The 10,582-nt window shown below is 41.4% G+C and overlaps 1 protein-coding gene across 5 annotated transcripts in view; it reads right to left on the bottom strand.

Moving 5' to 3' along the window:
- Window positions 1–3,489: 3,489 nt before the first annotated feature.
- MGAT4A (alpha-1,3-mannosyl-glycoprotein 4-beta-N-acetylglucosaminyltransferase A) overlaps window positions 3,490–10,582 on the bottom strand; it is an 85,343-nt gene continuing 78,250 nt past the window's right edge. For 3 of the 5 annotated variants that reach the window (XM_049857279.1, XM_049857281.1, XM_049857278.1), the window contains exons 14-15: window positions 10,341–10,407; window positions 6,913–7,150 (exon numbers count right to left, since the gene is read on the bottom strand). In XM_049857279.1, the coding sequence (XP_049713236.1) occupies window positions 7,005–7,150; window positions 10,341–10,407 (213 nt within the window). In that variant the 3' untranslated portion in view covers window positions 6,913–7,004. The other 2 variants (XM_049857282.1, XM_049857280.1) reach the window with 1 other exon arrangement.

Raw genomic sequence — 10,582 nt, 5'->3', positions numbered from 1 at the left:
CATGCATTTTACTCATTCTGGTGCCTGCACACACTAGGGTGATATACAAGGTACTAAGGGCATGGGGAAAATGGGAATAGAAAGCCGATTTAATGTGCACTGAGCATCACTTTGAAGGGACTTCATTTGGAGAGCATGTAATGACACACACCTCCCTGACCAGGCGTACAGTCACGCTCCGTTTCTCCCTTGCTGCGTTTTTAACGTGTATATACACGGCGTGATCAGTCGAACCTTCAGGAGCTACTTAGCGTGTACTGTAACTCAGACAGGAGTCTCTCCTGCACCCCCTGACAGCCCTAATGCCCTATCATCAACAGCATTTTCTATGCAAAAAAGCAAAACGCATTAGGTTGAAGCGACCTGTGGTGGCCACTCTTATTTTGGGAACTGTATTGTATACATGGAGTCCTGGTGGCGCAGTGGTTGAGAGCTCGGCTGCTAACCAAAAGGTGGTCCGCAGTTCCGATCCACCAGCCACTCCTTGGAAACCCTAGGGGGCAGTTCTACTCTGTCCTGTAAGGTCCCTGTGAGTCAGTATCAACAGCAATGGGTTGGGATTTTTTTGGCTCGTATATATGGTACTATTTTTTTTTTTATATATGGTACAGGGAACACCTGTCTAACACTGATTCAGTGTCTCAGCAGTACAGCTCATTCTTTAAAGACTTTAAAAACCCAAACGTAGGACCCACTCCCATTTTCTAACTGGAAATGGATCACGTAAATGATTATCAGCGTTCAACAAAATTCATAATAAAAACTATTCACTGGGTTTTGCCTACTTTAATTAGAAAGAATCTTGAGTTCAACATGACTGTTCAAACTTCTTTATTTCAAATACAGATGAACGATTGAGGCGCAGAGAGACAGTGATGAAAGGCACAGTCAAGAGGACCAGTTAGTAAGTTTCCGATTATAGCAGCAAATTTGAGAATAATCCTCCTTTAAGAATCCAACAGGTACCTAAAACATTACTACAGATACTAGCCATTCGATCAACGAAGACATTTTAAGGAAAATAAAGTAGGATATACATTTAAAGAAGGAAAAAACTGGTATAACCTGACGGATTTCTCAGGCAGTTTCTCCAAGGGCCGCGTTCATAAACATCCCCAGATATGGACACGATCGTTGCAAACGAAGTGTTCTGAGTGAGACACACTTTAGTTTTTCATTCCATAAATGAAACAACCGTTGCGCTTCACCAGCTGATTTCCCCATCTTAGACAGCGTTACCGTTACTGAAATGAAAGCCATCCGTCTGCTGGCAGCGTGTGGTACACACTGTCTGTGTCAGCCATTCTGAAGGCTCAGGGAATGTTATCTTCAAAAGGTATCCTCACCAAATTTCAGCAAACGGCATTTCAAATTAAATAATGGAATGCTAATCAAACTAAAGTACCAAACCTTTGATTCTAATTTGCTAATTACTAATAGAACTAATTACTAGTAGGAGCAAGTGGCATTATGTACAATAGCCTCCTAACTTCCAAGAGTTTTACAATTTCCCCACAACAAACAAGCCTTACTTTAGAACAATTTTAGCACCACTACACTTATATTTTTCTGCCATGTGAACAAGAGTGGAATGATGCTTTGTGCAAAGCGCTGTCCTTCAGCACTGGGTTCACTATCCCGAACAACAGCTTCAAAGTTCTCAACCCAGACGCTGGCGGCTAGCTCGCGTTCCTCCTCGCTTGCTCCCTAGTCAGTGCCTAGACTGGCACTGGGAGTGTTTCGGCTAAGAAGAGAGGAGTTTATGTGCAGGTACTGACGATGTGTATAACAAAACTCTAGTTTTTTTTTTTTTCTTTTTAAATAATACAGTGGTAATAGTCTTTCAGCGTTGTATGTTCCATGCATTAAAGAATGTAAGCACACTATCATAGCAGATATCTTAAGACTAAAAATTTAAAATTTCACAACTATCAAAGTAAAACTGAAATTTTACACACTAAATGCTACTACAGAGCTTGGAAAAGGTTCCTTTTCTATAAAAGAAAGGGAGTGCACTGAATCCCTCAGTTCCCTACAGCGCTGAAATACTTCCGACGTCGAGTCTTGGGCTCATCTTTCCATTAGTACTACTTCTCTTACAGAAAGGCGATGACAATACAGGGAAAATAAACACAAAAATTAATGGATAAACCAAAATAAAAACATTTTATTAGCAATTCATGGCTTGGAAGCAGAGAGGTATTTTGGAGAACACACTTCAAGGTACAAAAATTTGGTTGGCACATAAAGGATTTTATCTATGCTAGAAAATAAAGCTTTGGCTAAAAAAAATTAAGTCCTTCAATACAGAGTAGATTCTCTGATCTCTACATAAAGGCAGCCATTATTTTTTTCTCTCAATGCAATAGAATATTGAAAACACCACTGTTTACCATCCTTAATACAGTCCTGACAGGCTTGCAGCACTCTACAGCAGTATGACTACCTCTTCCAGAAAAGGCTCCTGCTCCATCATTTCAGTCCTATTCCTACAATCTAGATCTCGCAGTTCCTTTAGGAAATGCCACTAGCAGGCTGCAGCTTCTTGCCAACCAACTTCAGTGAAGACGACCAGAGGTCTCTGGCAGAGTGTATCCCAGATGAGGCCTAGGTATACGATTTGCTAGCCTAAGAGTTTATTCACGTCTATCAAGAAATAGCCAACATGCCAGAGGAAATCAAGTATGAGGGCTTTTTCCTTTTAAATATCAGTTTTCTACTGCTGCATAACAAATCACCACAAATTAAGTGGCTTACAACACCCATTTCTTATATCTCCTGTAGGTCAGAAGTCCAGGCAGCCTCAACGGGGGTCTTACAAGGCCGGAACCAGGGTGTTAGCTGGCTGGGCTCTTGTTGGAGGCTCTGGAGAAGCCACTTCCAAGCTCGTTTCAGGCTGGTGGTCAAACTCAGTTCCTGTGGCTGTGGGGCTGAGGTTCCACTCCCTTGGCTGCCAGCAGAGGCCTCTCTCAGCTCCTTAAGGCCACCTGCGTTCCTTCTCACGTGCTTCCCCTCCATCCCCTCCTCTCAGTCTCGAACCTCTGCCACCAGTCTGAGAAAACGGCTTTTCAAGGGCTCATGTGATGAGAGCAGGCCCATTTGGATAATCTCCCTTTTGCTATATGACATAATAATCACGGGCCATATTTACAAGTCTGACCCACACTCAAAGGAGTGGGACACTATACAAGGCCGAGGGCCACTGGGGGTCATTCTCAGATGTCTGCCTACCATAAACGGACACTGCTAATTAATTAGGGCAATCTCTCCAAACATGCTTCCATATGACGAACTCCTTTGATGGACGATATTACTGGGGAACAATTTTTTCACTATTATGACATTTAAAAAAAACCTTCAGAACTTTGCTTATGGTCTAAAATAATCACACCTGCTAATTACTTACTGGTGCAACCCTTGATCTGAAAAGCTATGCCTTTGTTCAACCTTATCTCCGGTGGTTACATTAATGTCCACGTATGTCAGCGTCCACACCTACATGCCAGACAACACAGCTGCACTGACTTTTCCCCGAAGCTGCTCTATCACACTAGCTCACACTGGAAAACTTTGTGACTACACAGTATGGGCCCAGTGCACGCTACGGACAATGCATGAGACCTGAAACGATGAATTTAGCAATCGTGAATCTTAGAATCCTAGAAAGAGGCTCTCGGTCCTCAACCTTTTCCTCCCACCTAAGATACCCATCATTATTTGCACTGTGGTATATCCTGCACGTCTGCTCTTAACCCCATAATGAGAATTAATTCTGGCCTCTAAAACGTTCACGCCAGCACCCGAGAACAGTGCTATCGAAGAGAACGTTCTGCAGTGATGGGGTGTTCTCCTTCTGAGCTGCCTGGTACGGTGGCCACTAGCCAGCTGCTGACTACTTGGCACTTGAGATGTAGTTAGTATGACAGAAAAACTGAATGCATTAGTTTAAATGGCCACCATGTGGCTAGTGGCTACTGTACGGGACAGCGCAGACCTAGAGTCTTGACGTTTATGCAGAATAGATGCCAGATGCCAAGCCGCGTCCCGTTTTTACACATAATCCCACCATTTGACATTTTTTCCCATTAAATATTTTGGTGAAAGTATAGTTGTGTCCTCAAGGTCAAGTGTTTACCTCCTGTCCCTGAAATTTCACTCTCTAACATCACTCTTAAAGGATGCCATCACAATTTCTTGCTTGAGGAAAGCATGGCTGCTTCTAATTGTCTAGTGTGCAGCTGGAGAGGAAGAAGGGAAGAGTTAACAAAGAACAGAGGACAGGTAAGAAGAACAAGTACAGGCATGCCCTCAAGTAACAACGAGCAGAGGACAGGTAAGGAGAATGGTATGGGCTTACCCTCAGCTAACGATGAGCAGAGGACAAGTAAGGAGTATGGTATGGGCTTGTCCTCAAGTAACACTGAGCAGAGGACAGGTATGGAGTATGAGTATGGGCTTACCCTCAAATAACAGAGAGCAGACGACAGGTAAGGAGTATGAGTATGGGCTTGTCCTCAAGTACAGAGAGCAGAGGACAGGTAAGGAGTATGAGTATGGGCTTGTCCTCAAGTAACAGTGAGCAGAGGACAGGTAAGGAGTATGGTATGGGTTTACCCTCAAGGAGCCTGAGGTTTGAGAAACTATACAAATACATGCACATATGCCACAATCAACTTAGGTAGTGAGTGTATATGTGTGGCAAGGGCAGTAGGTAAAGGAAGTTAAGGAAAGAGAAAGCTGGCTGTGAGCTGGAACAGCTGGTCCACTCATCCCGATGCTGACTGGCACCCACCATGTGCCAGGCACCGTCTAGACTACTCAGCACTGGTAAGGAATTCATGGGAGGAGGGCCACCAGAAGCCCCTTGAAAGAGGGATCAGATTTGGCTAAAAGTATTCTTAGGAACACGAGAGAGGTTGAAGAACAGCATTTGCGAAGCCTGGGAGGGGAAGCTGAGCACAAAACCAGAAAACACTGGCTAGACAAGACTCGGTCTTTAAAGAAATGGCAAGGAGCTGCGATAGCTTTCCCCTCCCTGGGTTTCCAAAGCACAGAGTTTCTTCTGGAAAGCACAGCTGGCTACGCAGGAACCCAGGGACACCTTCAAAACCCATCTCCGTAGATTTTTACCTTGTGTTGCTCTGTTGTTTTAGCAGAAAATTTTTTTTTACATGCTGGTGCCAAAAATTTATATCGAAAGGCTACTTTTCTTCTCAGATGAAATTTGGTTGTGGGCACTGGTCCAAGGAAATTTGAGGAGAGAATAAAAAGTAAATGAAAAACCCCAAGCAAATTTTAACTGGACTTTAACTGACATAAAAACCATTTTTGGCAACATGTGAGTTTTTATCAAGAAAAAGAACTAAAAATGATTACAATACGGAGTGACGAAAGTATGTGTCCTACGACAGTGCTCACCGCCCTTCTGCACTTCCGGGCACTGCACGGGGAATGACGTCGTTTGATGCTGCTTGCTCTGCACGCTGGGTAACTAGATGAAGCTCCTCTGGGCTGAGGCACCCAGGTGAAGGCTGAGGGGACCAATCTCTGCACATCTGTGAACCATCCGCTTCCCGCCTGAGTCACACCAGTGTGTTAAAGCACGCTGGCTGGGAAGCTTGGTTGCTCATAATTCATACTTTTTAAAAAATAAAGTACTTTTGTAAAGATTGCTGATTGCTGAGGCTGATAATAGTCTTTGCTTACAATAATAATAGTAGTGTTTGGAATTGCGTGATCAAGAGTAATGAACATTCTTTTTGGGGTTTTCTTATAAGTTCATAATGTAATAGAGTAATTATTTTGGTAAAACATACAATTGCTACAATAGCTTTCACCAAAAGCCAATATTACAATTTTATTTTTCTTTAAAATTATACCAATTATCTTATGACTTATACGACAGCATTTCCTAGAAAACATTCTGTCAGAACTCATGATGCATGTGTGGATAAAAGTGAACCAACAAGAAAAGAGCTAATGCATCTAATTCATGAATTAAAGACATGATTAAAAAGGAAAGCAGAGTTGGTCGTTTTACATACCAGAGGGAAACGTGGCGAGTTAGGTCTAATAAGGATGAGTGCGTCCCACCTGCACACCACTAGGTGTCAGACCAAGTCTCTGTGGCAAGCCACCATATACAGTACAGTGGAGCAGCCCTCAAGGACACTGGGCTTTAAAATCTTGGCTTTAAGGAATGACAAATGCCTTTGAAAATATTTTGTTCAGAATAGCTGATTATAAAAGTACTTCAGTTAGGAAATCAACCTAAATGGCAGTGCCTTTGAAAAATGGCATTACGTTGAAATGTTTGCATTTGCAAAGAAAAATATAGAAAGAACTTAAAAAAGCAAGGTAATTGGTTTTCAAAAAAAGTATCAGTTCAAAAATTACTGCACAAAAATATGTACTTCTTAAGTGTTTCTAATAAATTAACTCCATAACATTTTTATGTATATTTATATCTTTATATATATAATCCCTGATAATCTATAAAAGAGGGTCTATAATAGAAAATAAATGAACTTCAAAAGTACCCCCTTCATAAAATGTGTTTAACCTTGATCTTTTTCCCAATTTAAGGAATGTAACAATATGTACAACTCTTACGTATTAGTATAAAACCAAAATAGTACAAGTCATATTACCAGGCTGTCAGAGCTGTAAAATGTTTGAATCAAGTTAAAATTGGAGGACAGCTTAGGTTCAAATGAATACTATTATCCAAGGGAGACTCGCTTTCCATGTGGAAATGACAATCTTCTTATCTACAGTAGATTTCACAAGAGGTAGTGTTCAGGTTAAAAAAAAAAAAAATTACATGCTCAACTATCTTTAACAAATTCACAGGAAAAACCTATCGGTTTCTTAGAGGATTAGTTGGAGACTTTTTTAATATGAATCTGAAACAGAAAAGAATAAAAAGTATGATAAAACAGTAAATTATCAGCTTCCAAAAGATCTTAAACACAGAATGAAAATGTTACAAATGACACGGTATCTCAGGTGTCCCATTCACTGACTACACGTCTTACCTCGTTGAGAATGGCCCAGACGGCAGAATTCTGAATAACCGAAAGCCGGAAGGCGGAGATGGGGTTTAGATTCGGATCCACCACTCCCTCTGCAACCCCGTTCTCAAATTTCCCTTCAAAAGAAAAACCAACGCTTGCTGGGTGGACTGAGACAGGTCCACATCAAGTATCACTCGCTCAGGACGGGCAAGGAATACACCAGAAGGTTTCCAGTGGGTGTCCTTAGATGATTTTTTTCCTTCTTTCTACTTTTATTCAACTTTTCGATTTTTCATGGAGGAGTACATGCTTAAAAATATTAGAAGCAACCCATTTAAATAGGCAAGCCTATACTTTTCCCTGCTGCAAATTAAAAAAAAAAAAAACTAACAAGAGGATACCTTGTTCTTGTATCAACAACGCTTTAACATACAGAGTTTTGGCAACATGAGACTTACCCAAACCTTATTGAAATATTATCTACACCATCACCCAGCCTGACTGCTATCAGGGTGAAATCAATGACACATTTCAGTGTTTCAATCAGACACACACACAGTGGCCGGCCACCAGCACATCCAGGAAGAATTAAGCTGTGATGGTTCCTCTACGCAGTTCCAATATGAAACTCGTTATAATGACAAGCTTAAAGAGACCTCCTGTAAGAACATGGACCAAGGACTTCTACAAAAGGCAACATGCTTTGGACTCAGTTTTTCTTGCTGTGAAGAATAACATCCTTCTTAAAACTAACCGACCACCCAACCAACCAAATACACACAAAAAATCCACGCTGTCAACACAATGACACAGGGAAAAAGTTCTCTCTGGACACCATTTCTCTATGCAGGGGTGGGGAGATTTTTCTGTAAAAGGGCAGTTAACAAGTATTTGGGCTTTGTGAACCAAAAAGAAAATCAGAGATACTAGGAAAATATATATATATATATATATATAGCAAGAGAAAAAACAAATTTCCACAGATTTTCTACCAGTGATTTTAAAATGTGAAAATTGAGTATGTTTCTTTGTCAGAGAAGTATACTAAGGAAAATAATTCATTTCTTTTTTTTAGGATAAGATTTCACTTAATTAAGATTCAAAGTTAGAGTTCTTATCATCCAACTCGATGGTAAATGTTCGTCCTTTAGTGTTGACCTGTAACCAGATTTCACATCCTTCTGTCTTTTCACACAGCCAGGTACTGCCACATGCTGACACCACTCCACAAGGCTCTACCTGGGCACGGGCATCGCCTGGACGGTACTTAGGGAATTCTCTAAGATTTTTCTCTTGCTATTTGCCTTTGAGATGAATTGCTTCCAATGGAAGGTTAGGTGGGAGCTCCTCAATCGCACAGTTGAATGGATTTTGAAATATGGACATTTCTTTTTGCTCTCACTGAGGTCTGACAACGCTGCTGGAACCATAGTCTGAGCTCGGGTACAGCATCCACTGGGCTTTCTGTTTCACCGAGGGCACAGGAAGCGCAGAAAACAACTCTATGTTACTTGCTGCTCAAACAATGTTGCCATCAAAGGGATTTCAAAGCAACGCAGGTTTTGCAGATAAGCACTGCTTTGCCTTGTAATTTCAGGTTTAATTAATTAAGAGGTGTTATCAAGTCGTAATCTGAGCTACAAACATTGCAGTAAGTCTTGAATGCTGCTGAGCTATGGAACTGCTGTGTGGCTGGGCAAGTCAGGATATTCACTTTCTATTCTGAAAACAGCTCACAGACTGAGGATGACTCTCGTCCTTTATGAGAGAAAACAAGGTCACTGTTGACACCACTGCTTCAATAACACATGACAGACTTAACTATTTTCTGCAAACTGCCTGCTGATGAGTAACACAATGAATAACCAAAGGCTTTCAACACTTTCTTTTTCACGAGCTTTGTAAATTTTTTCAACTAAGCCTTTTTCTGTTCCACACATATTTTTACCACCAACAGATTTAACACATCTTAGCAGACTGTACTTCAGATCGGACTGACTCTGTTTCTCGACTTGTTTTGACACGGTGAGTAAGCACTGATGATGGCACAGCATGGTGACAAGTGCGGCACCTGAAACACTGGAATTACAGACACGTCCCTGTGACGTGCAGTGCACCTGCAGCAGTGGGAGCAGCGGGAGCAGTGAGAGCACCACGCTGGACTCGACCGCAACTCCTCACTCAGCTCCGCTGTCGTAGCGTAAAGGCAGACAGACCGCAACCAAACCAAACCCGCCACTGTCAAGGCGATCCTGACTCAGAGCGACCCTACAGGACAGAGCAGAACCGCCCCATAGGGAGTCCTGTGTGCTTGGCTGTACCCGCCCAGAGTAGAGCTTCTGTCCCACTGAGCTTGGGCAGGGAGAGTGATGAAGCAGGTCATGGTTCAAATGCCACAGACTCTTAATGTTCCTACTGAGATTTAGCAGATTTCCATGAAAAAATGTTCCTCTATTTGCTGATGTCCTTAGGACAATTCCCAGAGGCTTCAGTTTTGTTTTTTTTTAAATAACTTTTACCGGTTATAACTGAAGTTTCCATGGGGAGAGGGTCTGTGGAGCGCCACTGTCACTCCACAAAAGCATACTTCTTAAGGAAGAATTTTCTATATTCAGGTGGAAAAAACTATGCTTATAAAAATACCTTGCTGGGGGAGGGTGTAGTTGGCAAAAAAAAAAGTATAGAATATATGCGTTATTTGTGTAAAAATACGGTAGCTGTTATTTCCAATAGGCACTTGTGTTACATGCAGTATTAAGCTTGAAGGATCCATAAGGTCTCTTCTGATTCTAAACAATTATGAGTTGATGTTTTAGATGATCGTTCTCTTCAGATTACTTCAGGCTTAGGCAACTAGATGAACAGTGACAGGAAAAACTGTGACCAATAAGGAAACGTCTGTGTTAAAGATATTCCGAGTAGGTGGCTATGTGGCCTCCAGGCAGCCGTGTCAATACAGAGCTGTAGCTCAGGAGGGAAGCAGGGGCCAGGGTCACACATTCTGGCACATGGATGTTATCTGAAACCATGAGAATGGCTAAGCTCTTCCACTAAGACTGCAGAAGGCAGATGAGGGTAGATTATCAGAATGTCAACAAAGGAACGGCAGATGGAAAAAGAAAGAGGAGCCAGTGAGTGACTCTTGATCTAAAATTCTAGCTGCGTCAAGATAATATAAGCAAGTACTGAAAAGCAAGAACAAACACAACCTGGAGTACACTGTAATCCTAAAGTTGTTTAATAGCTAAAAAGAATTCAAAAGCACACCCTAGGAATAAATTCAGGAAAGCAAAAGACATTTTACGAGTTTAAAGTAGATATTACCTATTCTGAAATAACCATCTTCTAATTGTTTGTCTTTGGTTTCTTTGCTTATTTCCAATCCTTCACTCTAAAATAAAACAGAAGAATTAATTTCACAAACGGTTGCTTCTACTTAAACAAATCTCAGTTATTATTTTATTTTAATAAATATAAAGTGGAATTTGTGACACAGCTCTCTAAAAAGAGAAATGTCATCTCAGTCCTTCAGTAAAAGTTTTTCTTAAACTGTCACCTGAATTTGT

This window comes from Elephas maximus, chromosome 17 (genome assembly GCF_024166365.1).
Source record: "Elephas maximus indicus isolate mEleMax1 chromosome 17, mEleMax1 primary haplotype, whole genome shotgun sequence".
Classification (NCBI taxonomy): domain Eukaryota; kingdom Metazoa; phylum Chordata; class Mammalia; order Proboscidea; family Elephantidae; genus Elephas; species Elephas maximus.
The sequence above is the reverse complement of the archived record's forward strand: the minus strand, read 5'-3'. Positions and strand labels throughout refer to the sequence as shown.